Genomic DNA, 12700 nt, shown 5'->3' on the forward strand with positions numbered 1-12700 from the left:
GCGCCTATTTATGGGCTCATTGGAAACCGAATTAATTGGTTGCGTATCCGCTCGCTGTGATGTTCACCAAGATCCGCATATTCTAACATCTAATTCTCGGAGTCGCTCTTAGCTGCGTGCAATAATAGAACTGTCTGCAGGCTGAGGATTTTTGAAAAAAAACAAGTTGTAGATATTCGGAAGAAAAGTTCGTTGGTTTGATTCAGGACTCACAATGGTAGACTTGGTATTAGATCGTGATATCCGAATTTGGGTGTTTTTGCCCATAGTAGTAATCACATTTCTTGTCGGGATTGTACGCCACTACGTGTCCATCCTATTGACCTCGTCACGGAAGGCCGAGCTTCAGCAGGTTTATGACAGGTTGGAACTTCTAGGACAGAGAAAATAGCTCTGGGTTGTATTTTCCTTTTACAATCCAACCAGCTTCGTACTTGGTTTATTCAGATAGTAGGATAGCCCTCTTCTGCTTTCCTTTGCAAACCATTTAAGCAAAATCCCTAATTTCAGTCACGAGAAAGCCAACACTGAGCTTGTTTATCATTTATCACACTGTCAGCTGATTAGGATATTGGTTAATCTATGTACTGTGGCACTTAGCAGGGCATAGCACGGTGATATGAGGACTGCATTAATTTCTCTACGTTTCATTGTAACGGATCACTGTTTAATATTGTACAATTTGTTTCCCATATTCCGCTTTCTGTTACTGTTATTAGGCATGATTTTCAACGTTGAAGAACTATTGCATTCAGGCATGATTAAATCGAGTTCGGAAATCTTGCTAACATACCTTTCTATTTGAGGTCACCTCAATATTAATTTGTCGTTCGGGCAAGTCTAATCTTTTGTTCGCATGATTCTTTTATATCTTCTATATTATACCAGCCAAGCGTTAATACGAGTCCGATATCTACGTGAGAATGGCAAGTACCTTCCTGCGCGCGGATTTTTTATGCGAAAACACTTTTTTAATGATGAGGAGACCGGTTGGTTGAAGACCCAGAAGCGCGCCCCACCAATGAACAACCCGATGTCAGATCCGAGCATGATGTCGGAAATGCTCAAAGGCAACTTGACCAACGTGCTTCCCATGATTGTTATTGGTGGGTGGATTAACTGGACATTTTCTGGGTTTCTTACAACCAAGGTAAGAAAGCAGGATGCTACACTATATTTATCATGAGTGAGATATACCGTAGAACTAATGAGTAGGGCAGTTTGCATTAAGTTTTTTAATGTATTATGAGTACGGACACACATCGGCAGCAAATGTAGGATGAAGATTAAATGTCTCTTGACAATTTGAGAATCTTCATATTATAAGTGTTAAAGTAGTCACAATGCAATTTGTGAACTAACTTTTGTCCTATTTTACATAATACTTGATTGAACGTTTGTCTTAAACTGATGTATTCGTTATTGCTGTTTACAGGTCCCTTTCCCATTGACGTTGCGTTTTAAGCCAATGTTACAACGCGGGATTGAACTGGTCTCTTTAGATGCCTCTTGGGTATCATCGGCGTCATGGTACTTCCTGAACGTATTTGGCTTGCGTTCAATCTATACGCTTGTGTTGGGCGAAGATAATGCTGCGGATTCGACCCGTGCAATGCAGGACTCGATGGTACCACAGGCTGCAGCAATGCCCCAGGATCCTAAAGCTGCATTTAAGGTATTATTTTAATTAGAGCAGTGCCTTATATATAGTAGTTGACAGTTCCTGAGAAGCATACTCTACCTAGATTAACAATTAACAACAACGATGACACAGTAACATTAAATGCAGTTTTTAAATGATTCTTTAAACTAATTCAAATATGGTTGAACAACTTTATAAAAGGTGTTCCTTATAGTTTACTGGACTTGTATCTGTGATTGCAGGCTGAATGGGAAGCACTGGAGGTCGTGGATCATAAGTGGGCCCTCACAGGTATTGAGGAGGATCTTTGCTCTAAGCCATTACAATTTTAAATGATGTGTATCATTACTCCTTAACGCATACAGCTGTATACCGGGAAGGTACAGTCGACAGCCATGCGTCACATACCCAAGTGCATAAGGCGGCTCAATTCACAACATAAACTCAGTTAGAGCGAGAAGGGAGGACATCGAACTGGAAGCATGATCTAATATAGGCATGATTTACATATAATATATGTCTTGTTGTTAGAAGACAGCGCTTTTATAGTCGAAAACTCACACAGCAGTAAGAAGATGGGATCGTTTGAGTTTTTCTATTTATTCTCAATTTTTATTCGGGTGAAGAAACAAGCATTGTTACACTGTGTTTGTTTCTTAGATGCAAAGACATAGTAGCTGTGAAGAATTCGTATTTTGCCGTTTAGAAAAAATTCTATATAAAAAAAAAGATATAATAATTATTTTCCTTACCGTTTCGGCAGAGCCAATCAAGGGAGGCGCATGTAAATGACATGTCGTGCCATATACTATGCCACAGGCTGATACGTCAGAACCAACAAGAGTTTCATTTTATAGACTGATAAACACGACTAGCCCTGCGGTGTTAGTAGTTGTGGGCGGTGCAAAAATCGAAGTTCGTATTTCGTATTGTAGTGAATGATAACAAAAAAAGTGTATTGTCGCTATGCGGCTTAGAATACTAAATCTGCTATTTATACAGATAAGCCCAGTACTAACTGAAAGCCTTCATCTTTCAAAATCTGGTAGCTGAGTTCTAAATGCGCTGTATATCTATAATAGCTAGTTGAACGAATTTAGACGAAAATTGGTACCACACTCTTATGTTCGAATTCAAAATTCTAATAAAGGATGTCCGCGGTAGACAAGCCTTAGTTTACTTGAGTTAAACGTCCGAACTAGGAAATGCCACATCAGAACCAAGCATTAAAAAACCGTTTTACAATGGAAAGCTCGAAGAGTAGGTGAACAAAAGATAAAGGCAAAAAAAGTAAACGGAGTAAATGCTATCGTCTATGGTGCGTATATTATATAGGTTTATTCAGAGCGATAGGACAGCGAGCGCTCTTTGCGCCATTATATATCGCTTGTGAATATATATATATATATATACATACACACACACACAGGAGTGTATGCTAATCTAGTATGATATTTATTATTAATGGCGAATGTATGTTTACATAAAATACAAAAAGAGGCTATGTGCATAATTTATAATTAAGCAGTCTTATCTTTCGTAGGTAGGTGATTTATAGATTCTAATTGATAACTGTTTCCTCTTATACAGGGAAGTTCGCCGTTTAGATGGCTAGTATTTGTGCAGACAAGTTGTCTATGTAACGTGCCAATCCGTCGCGTTTAACGTCGCTTTCCATGAGTGGTAAAAAAACTTGCACAAGCACAAAGTAGTTAAACAAACATGTACTTAAACTAGTTAGTAGAGCTAGGGGCTCTAAGTAAATAAAAAAATTGTTTGTTTTCTAACTTTTTTAAATGGGCTGTGTAGAAGATTTTCTCATTATGATAAGTATGTCAAGAAGTTTTTTGAGGTTTTAACCTAATTATATATACCATCGTCGACAATTCCTTAACTGTGTTACCAGTCTAATTAACTGTTGTTTGTTGTGATTGAATCTTTCGTAAATAAAGCAACAACAAAGACGGTTCAACTTCTCTGTTACAAAAAATCCTGTGCTAAAATAGAATAAGCTCTTCTCGTTAGCAGATAGGCGCCATTTCTTCTGCCCATAGGGAGTTCCAACTCATAGACACCTCAGTGCGTGATCTTACTGAAACAAGCTCTGCGTTTAGGGCCAGAGCGATATTGGTTCATACGGTGAAGCTATCGTTTAAGAATTTTGCACCAGAAACACTCAAGACAACCTTTTCTTGGGTTGCCTTGGGCGCTTCTTGGCGCTGGAGCTTGGGGACAACAGAATGTATGCACTGGTTTGAGAATGTCCTTAAATGAGCGCCGCAGTTATAGCTTGAAAGTTAAAAATCTTACTGTAAGAAACGATTTGCCCTTTATGGAAAAAATATACGACGCTAGAAAGTGGACTGCTCATTAGTGCAAAGGAAGGGTATGTGCCAACTAAGCTTGGAGACGCATGCCCTGGTTCAAAACCACGTGTAAACACACTTCGTTTCATACTAGAATGGATTAACTATGTGAAGTGATACTCAATGTTAGCGTGGAAGGTAAAACTCGAACTATTTTTTTGGTTAATCGTTGCGGAGTAAAAAGTGAGCGTTTGTCGGTATTCACTTCACTCTGCCGTAGAGCCAGTGCCAGTCAGTCGTTCCTTCGATCGAATCCATAGACCATGAGAAAAGGCATCAACAATGTTACTTCTCTTTATTGTAATCAAACCAGGCAACATTACTGAGTAACAAAAGGTGAGCTTCCCCAGGCGTATCCAAATAAAAAAAAAAAGACAAAAACAGTGCCAAAGTTGGGATTCGCTGCTACCCAAGAAACAACCCAGCACTCCCCTGATAAAAGAAAGGGCGATTCATCGGCACGTTTTGAAAGAGAATGAGCCGTTGCATCACCGTACAACTGCAATGGAAATCTCAGTGATCCCCAGCATACTCCCATAATCGCGTAGCCTGTAAATACCATTTATTAATACCTTTAAAACTTTGTCGACGATCAATTCTTCACCCTAGAGGACCAAAAAAATATGCCGGATTCTCATTCTCTGGCAGTTTGGACGCTCATCTGCCACGTAAATGTATTTTTGTCAGCTTATGCACCTTCAAACCTCAAAATCATTTTCTGCGGTGTATGAGATTGTCCTGCTTGCATGCCCTGCTGGAATTTTCTAAATGGTAATCAATGAATATAGAAAGAGTAGGTAGCAATTTAGTTTGTTTACTTTAAGCTCTGTTAAAATAGTAGCAGATGAATCTATTGAACATTTTAAGCCTCTAATCTTTTCTAGTGATGCGTGAACACAGCATATAGCGTACTTGATACTTTGATATTTTGCCGTCGTCATAATCTCGGGCCTTACGTAGTCTTCAACCGCTTGATTTAGTAGCAAATTTTGGTTACGAACTACTCTGAAAAGCTGTAGAAGGTTAAAAGGAACACATTTATAGAACGTTTAAAATGTCGTTTATTTAATTAATTAAACGGCATTTTATCTCTCAGCAGTATGTACAACTGATACTCATGCACGCCTGCGTATTAAATGCCTTAATACATAAAATAATGAAAGCTGGCTCATATGTCAAACACTGGATTTAAAATTTTATTTATCTGAATACAACTCAATGTAAATCTACTTTATTCAACCATATAAACCTTCAAGCCAGCAGCTTGCGGGGGCTGAGATCAGCCAAGAAGCAAATGAGTCTCATGTAACACAGCTCGCATAGTGCAACAACAAAATCAGCATTGACAACAAATTATTGCTGGCGTTGTTCAAAAAATGTGAATAATTCAGGGCGGATTCTTTTACACAATGGATATAGGACGGTAGGTGGTAGATGGTCCGAAATATATCTGTGTCAATAACTTGGGGAATTCATTACATAGCTCCTGCGCTCAGTTGGTTGAACTAGCTCTGTAAGGGAATACTTAGAAGGCTGGCATCGGTAGAGGCCAAACGCTTTTTCGTTTATGGTAGGGGTGTACATTGACTTAAGCATCAAACTATAGACTGAAAACGTACGCACCTATGCAATTATATTCTAATATATTAAGACAAGGTATCGCCCTAGTTTTATTAGTTCCAATCAATATAAATATCCTGTTGTCTTATCTTATCAACGATAAGTCAACTGATATATAACTTATTTTATTAAATATAACAGTTAAATAAAAATTTTCCACAAAATTCAATTCCTTCTCCATAAAAATGACTATATTGTCGATGATTTATCTCACGCTATTTTTAACAAAGATCAGTCATTCGACTAGAATATGCAATGACTTTATCATAAAAAATACCTACGTCACAATCTTCGTTGTTGTGATTATAAATGACCATATGTATGTATGTGCCTGATAGAGGTGTTAAGTAAGTGTTGAAAATGATACATATATATGATATACGTTGAATGCTGAATCAGAGACGCGGATCGGCTAACCGAACAATAGCACGAAATGCACACGTGCATCGTACTTAATGGTGTCTGACGAATGACATTAATCTTTTGCTGCTTCAAAGCAAAAACTTCCGCGCGTTTTAAAACCTGGCCACTCTTTAAATTGGTTGTGTATAGCTTATGTATATGCAAGACACTTGGCTAATAATGATCACTGGGTAAGCACTTGCTCAGATGTTACCTGTGTCTCAGTTCTGATATTGACAGACTGATTAAAGTTGAACTGTCCCATCATTAAGCGTTTCGTAATTCCTTTGTTTAGCTAGTGCTGTATGATACTACTAAGCGCAATGTAGAAGCTTATATGGATAAATGAATTAGTCTTAGAACTAAAATAATATGAAAATATGTTGAGAATGCTGTACCATTCAGTCGAGAGGCTACCTAAAGTGCGTAACCATGTGCACAGCTTTAAACACATTATCGATTACAAAACAGGTCGTATTTCGATAAATCTCAAAAAATTCTCGTCGTTACCTACCCATTCAAAAAAAAGCGTTCAACATTACAAATCTGCGACCTCACAACAGATAATATATTTACTTGCTAATTTCCCTGAAAAGTTCAAACGAAACTGCACGTAGACAGTCGTGCTCGCACTTTTTATGTGATTATACTACTTACACGCCGCCTACCATTATTCCCGTATTTATATCTGGATAGAGACTTTTCGTTAGCACTGTCGTCGTAGTCTTGGACACATCAACTTCTGCCTAAGCTACTGCAATGCAATGGAAACCTTTAGTTTTTAGATATCGCCTCCAATGAATCCGCAACAATATGAATGGAATCATCTACTTTGGCAACGGAGGATACTATTAATAACCATTATTAATAGGGATGCTAATTTATTAATTCGGTGTTTATCACCTAAAATAAAGTAATGCCTATTTTCTCTCAGCTTAGTATCGATCTAAGTTGCACGGTATCTTACAGTGTCAATCAACAGTAAACGTGACCCTATTATTTACATCTTTGGTTAGATCTGCTGTGATCGACCACAACCCGTAGTCAGCACAATGTAGCTTTTATGCGAAGTATATTTTATTGCGGGTGCTTGTTCTATAGGCCACACAACCGCGCGCGGTTGAGGGCGGCCGCTCTGGTTCATCTCGCAGAGCGCCGGCCCCTATGAGACGACCCTCACGGGGTGAGGGTATCCGCAAGAGTTCATGCACTGTTCTCTCTTATATCTACGTTTTTGTTTCGCTTACTGTCCAAGTCTATAGCTAACGAGTGCGGAAAGCCTCAGTTGGCCGCTAAAAAAGTTAAGTGACCCAGCATCTGAAAGCAAAAGTCGCTTTTAGTATTGGTAATCAGCCAGCAACACACACGTCAAGGTAGGTGTCTCGATACTGGTCAAGTATTATTATAGGAGTAAGTTGTTTTAGCAGCAACGCAGTGGATAACGCGTTTGCCTGCTGAACTTATGGACACGTGCGAAGGGCTGAAATATTAGGCGTGAAACACGAACATAGGTGTACACTAGTGTTGATTGTCGAATTTCGATGCGCGCACAAAGGAACAGATACATTAATCAGTTACCTCTAAAGACCCTAAGCTGTCTGTAAGTATTTAGAACAACATTTAGGTAACTTGAATCCTTATCTGGGCCGAAATTAGTTAATCCTTAGTGATATAGAATTGATTACTTTTGACAATAAGATAGGTGGCTGACAATCAGCGCATAATTGTCATCAGTAGTCAACAAAATTTTGTTGACTCTTATACGTATGTCACTTATACACATATACATAGCTCTTTTATACGTTTGATCCAGGTGTTGGACTAGTGTAGTAATCTTGAAAAGATTACATTATTATATCATATACATCGTTATATATATATTAGTTACAATGTAAATTCATGTGATGTACGTTGTACACTAAATAAATGCTGTCTTTAAAAATGTTATTATATATAGAAGCTTTTTCAGTTCTGGCCAATGTTTCGAAACCTTTCTGGTGCAGTTCGTTTTTGCGTTTGAATATGTATTCTGAGCTTGCTTAAGCTGCCTGAGCACAAGTTAAGTAACTCGGTTAAGTAATTATGTTTTTACTACGTTTGGTGTCATCTGGATAAGACAGCTAGGACGAAACGTACTGTAATGGTTACATTTATTGTGATAAAAATATATTTTTCAAGTGCTAGTTACCTTCTGTTTGCCTTTTTACCGTCTTGCAGGGAAAAATGCCGCTGAACGTCGCCGAAGCTAAGGCGATGCTTTTGCGTTGGGCTAAAGCCAAAACACAAGAGTACGATGTAAGTCTTTTTTTTATCACCAAGCAGAGATCATTCCATTTTGAATCTATGGTTGAAATATTCAAATATACCTTGCATATGGTCTAAGAGAAAAGATATGAACACCTAGTTTCAAACCAAAGTACTAGGTAATTTTGAGCCTGTACATTCGAAACAAACTATGAAATTGTAATGCGTTTCATATAGGGTTTGTAAGTATCTATCGTAATATGTATGTCTATCCCGACGATGCCAGAATTTTATTAGTGGGAGGGTTAGTTGTACAAGGTACCACACTGACACCGTTCAAGATAAAGCTGATCATTTAGTTAGCCATACATTCGATGGACCCTGATAATAAATTCTAAGGAAGACGCATATTGCCACCAGGAATTGCCCTGCGAAGACTCTAGCTTTCAGTTAGCTGTACAAAACATAACATGGTGATGAATTTTACATTACCGTATTACGTCTCTGCGCTTTATTTGTACAGCTCGCAGGTTTCGGTTACAGAAAACAACTGCTTACACTGTGATAACTATATAACTCACATACACACACCTTAGTTAAGTTGAATAGTTTCAAAAAGTTAACTATAAACAACCGCTTTCTTCGAACCTCATTGTGTAACGTCATTGTGAAAATATCAGTACCGATATGAAATCATATGGAAATATATCTGAGCATGAATATATATGAGATCGGCTGACAGCAGAAATCATTTACGACTGTGGCCAGTGGCCACTACGTCTAAAAACGTCTCGTTCACGATAAAATCCTTATCGTCACTTCATATGAAAATTGTTTGTACAGGCTAAAATTACAGGTGCGACATTCAAATGGCTTCGTACGTTGTTGGCGCAATATGTGGACGGTCAGTGCTTATTTCGATTCTGACAGGCTAGACGTGAGAAAGACTATGAAAAGAAAGCCACCGTAATTCTACTTATAGACATTTGGTCGTTCTTGAGCAGGCAAGCACAACGCCCTCCCCAAGAACTAGGCTCTGCGATTACACATACGCCTTTGGGCAATCGTCGAGTTCAAAACACCAGCGCCGTCCTAGAAAATCATCTTCGTTATATGACTCGGTATTCTGATCGAACAAAAAACTGTTGAATTTTCACTGACTCAATATTTGTTTAGGTTAGCGTTCTAAAGTGTATGGATTCTTTGCGCGTAATCAAAGCAAAGTCATTTTAATTCGTTATAACTAACACACATAATCCTGAATGTTCAGCAGCAAAACCCCCTAGTTTTAGCTTGCGCTATGGAACTTTTGTTGTTGGTTCACTGTTAAACTACTTACGTGGGTGTTTGATTGTACTTTTCTGTTCAATTAAGTAGCCCTGAGGGCCCTTTACTTTTTATTCAACAGACTTTGTCTTCAATACTAGTGCAGTAACAAATAGAAACTATATATATATACATATACTGACTACATAAAAATAGCCAAAAGACAAATTCGATAGCTCAGTTTTGCTTGTGTTTACGGCCAACGGACGTTCAAAGTTTGAAAGGTCATCGTAAAGGCTACCCACATCATATTGATGATGAGCGCCTCGAACACACACGTAAGACGAAAGACCCAATAAAGAACTCTTGTGGTGTGCACTCGGTGCATTAAGAACACAAAGGATGTTCAAATACATCGCTAGCCAAATGCTCGTTATGTTAATGCTCGTTCCTCCTATTGGGTAAGAGCGCCACTGCTTAGATGGGATGACGCCCACAAGCGGTGGCGAAGACAAACACTTGTAGACGGTGCAGCGTAAACATACGCACTGTTGTCACTAGGCTGAGAGAATTTTGCAATAGTTTTTCAGTATTCTGTCATAAATATAATGTGCGTCGATGTAATGCATCATCCAATGTCCTTTTTGTGATCCTTTTATAGTGTCGACAACAAGTGTACTAAACCGAGTTTCGAACTTTCGCCAACTCATTACAGCTTTATCCTATCAAGGTCAGTTTTCTCACCTCTTCGACATCTGAGAATATACAAACGTACCGCTTCAGTTATTATTGCACGTTGTCTCGATTTGTTTTTCCCAATAAGCACGCCACAACGTCACTATCTTGAGTAATAATTACACGGCTCAAAAAGGGGTATGCTGTGCCAGTGCTGATCTGGAACAAGCAATCGGTCTGATTTTTCGCCACCGTTCTCGCTCTATTATTGTCTGCAACCAAGTGTGTATTGTAATTGGTTGCCTTACTATTTTTAAGCGATAAATAAGATTATCGATCAGCTAGGATGGAAGGCGCTCAACTTAATATGTTCTTCTCTGATCTGGAGTTCCGAGGAGTGGGTAGCGTCTTTCTTAATAACAGCATTTTTATCGTGTCTGATTCGTGCTAATTTAGCCGATTTGTGCCAACTTGTACAGTCTACCTACAGAGCCAAATTGGTAATCAGACAGATATACGTGTATATGCTGACCGAACGTATACAGGTTTGTACGATTTGGTAAGGGTGTAGATGCTATCCTATACAGATCAATGGGCTTGGCTGTGCGCTGTTACCGTACTGTCTAACTGGTTTAGTTACGGTAAGCGGTATAGAACACCATCGGAAAATCAAACGTTGAAACAAGTTCAAAAGGGTGGGTAAACAAACCAGAGAAACAAACCAGCAAAAGCGTCACTTCAGCGTCTGTTCTTTGATGGTTTAGCGAATGGTAGAGGCATAAAGCAGCATGCGAAAGTAGTAGACTTATTTAACTGAGACACCTAATACCTACAACCAGTACTTACAGTAGGTGGTTTATAATAGAGTACGCAATCGTCGGCTAAGCATATATTTATATAATGCATATATTGTCTGTATCATAGTCTGAGTAGATCGCGAGCACTGAAATTAGCGTAAACAGAATACCATATAAGTTTCGCTCGATTACGTTAAATATATTTCTGTATACAATATATCCATAATTTTTAAATCACATTAACTGTACATGTAATTAAAGAGCCATGGTAACTTAGTACTCTTGAATTGAAAATTCGATTCCTTTCAAGAGCGATGCAGATACGGTTCGATTTATGGAATGGTTTCAGTTTGATTGACTATTGATAAACGAGTATACTTCAAGTCTTTGTCGTCCCTGTACGCTTTTTCTGCTACAGAACGTAAATATTGAGAACTTTTCGTCGTCCTGGAATGATGGTCTTGCGTTCTGTGCATTAATCCACCATCATCTGCCCGATGCATTCGACTACGCTACCCTGGATCCCGCTAACAAGAAGGAGAACTTTGATCTCGCCTTTATCACAGCCGAGTAAGTTTGTTATGTAGGAGTAGTAGGACCCACCTTTTGCACCTGGTACACGCGATACCACAATCGCATAATGTTTATGATGCAATGGATTATGTCAAAGATTTATGAAGGAATAGTCATGCATGTGGCTGACATGCAACTATCAGCCTAATAACATAGTGGAAACAAGGCATAGGTTTTGGCAAAATGGTGTTGAACTGTCATAGTGTAAAGGAAAAACTGCACCCTGCATATTATTTATGTCCGAAGTGACTAATGAAACCAGGTATAGTTAAGCTGAACATATGTTATTACTAGCAGTTAACTTACTTGAAAGCAGAATTATATACCCCTTTTTACTATACCGTTTAGTTTTAAGGTTAGATTAGTTAAATGCATTTAACTGCCACTGATAAGTTTACTCTATTTGTAGTACACAAGTATTACATAATTTGTATGAATAGATGAGCTTATATTTATTCTAAATGTGATATCATGTGTTGTTTGTCAACAGGCAGAGACTTGGTGTAACCCCGCTATTGGCGACTGAGGATATGCTGCTGACGGACAAGCCCGACTGGAAATGTGTCTTCACCTATGTTCAGTCACTCTACCACAAGCTGATTGCCATTGAGCCCAAATAAACGGGGTCAGGTTATTGAAAGTGAGAGGGTTAAATTATAGTAATTGCGAAAAGCAATATACGAGTTGTACACAAAGATGTCACTGTAGTGTGTCTACAAAGATTAATTGAAAAGGAAAACGCCGAGGTTGAACGAATTAGAAAATTTACAGGCGACGAACGGATGCCGCAATACTGTCTAGATCACGGTATAGAGCAATTATTCGAACACATTGCAAAAATATGAGCTCTATAGTTATTTAATTTTGCGTAGGTTTGTTGCTTTATGTGTTTTATCCATTGTGGTCACTAGGCTTCATTGCGACAACTTAACTTACGAAAGAACAGGGCCCGGAATCGAGACAAAACAATTCATAAACAGAATTGGAATCGCTACTATTGTCGCAGCCATTATTCATAACTACCACGGAATACAACCTTAAGTGTGTCACATTGTCAGGGCACTTCACACATTCATGTGAATAATAAATGCCTATGTATCCATTATTACCCCTTA

General features: G+C 38.5%; 2 protein-coding genes and 1 long non-coding RNA gene across 3 annotated transcripts; 2 read left to right on the forward strand and 1 right to left on the reverse strand.

Annotated features, from left to right (window-relative positions):
* Positions 1–3: 3 nt before the first annotated feature.
* On the forward strand, positions 4–3162 carry EMC3 (ER membrane protein complex subunit 3). The gene is made up of 4 exons (XM_022801322.2): positions 4–363; positions 889–1150; positions 1436–1675; positions 1885–3162. The coding sequence occupies exons 1-4, from the start codon at positions 215–217 to the stop codon at positions 1972–1974; spliced, it is 741 nt and encodes a 246-aa protein (XP_022657057.1). The 5' UTR covers positions 4–214; the 3' UTR covers positions 1975–3162.
* Positions 3163–5176: 2014 nt separating this feature from the next.
* Positions 5177–8319, reverse strand: LOC147756045 (uncharacterized). The gene is made up of 2 exons (XR_015327364.1): positions 8219–8319; positions 5177–7347 (listed from the first exon to the last, which is right to left on the reverse strand). It is a non-coding gene; the product is annotated as an uncharacterized LOC147756045 (long non-coding RNA).
* LOC111250123 (smoothelin-like protein 1) lies at positions 7340–12700 on the forward strand. Its single transcript, XM_022804868.2, has 4 exons — positions 7340–7403; positions 8248–8325; positions 11431–11582; positions 12076–12700. Exons 2-4 carry the CDS (start codon positions 8254–8256, stop codon positions 12203–12205), a joined length of 354 nt encoding a protein of 117 aa, XP_022660603.1. The 5' UTR covers positions 7340–7403; positions 8248–8253; the 3' UTR covers positions 12206–12700.

This window comes from Varroa destructor, unplaced genomic scaffold, assembly GCF_002443255.2.
Source record: "Varroa destructor unplaced genomic scaffold, Vdes_3.0 BEIS01000004.1, whole genome shotgun sequence".
In the NCBI taxonomy this organism is placed as follows: domain Eukaryota; kingdom Metazoa; phylum Arthropoda; class Arachnida; order Mesostigmata; family Varroidae; genus Varroa; species Varroa destructor.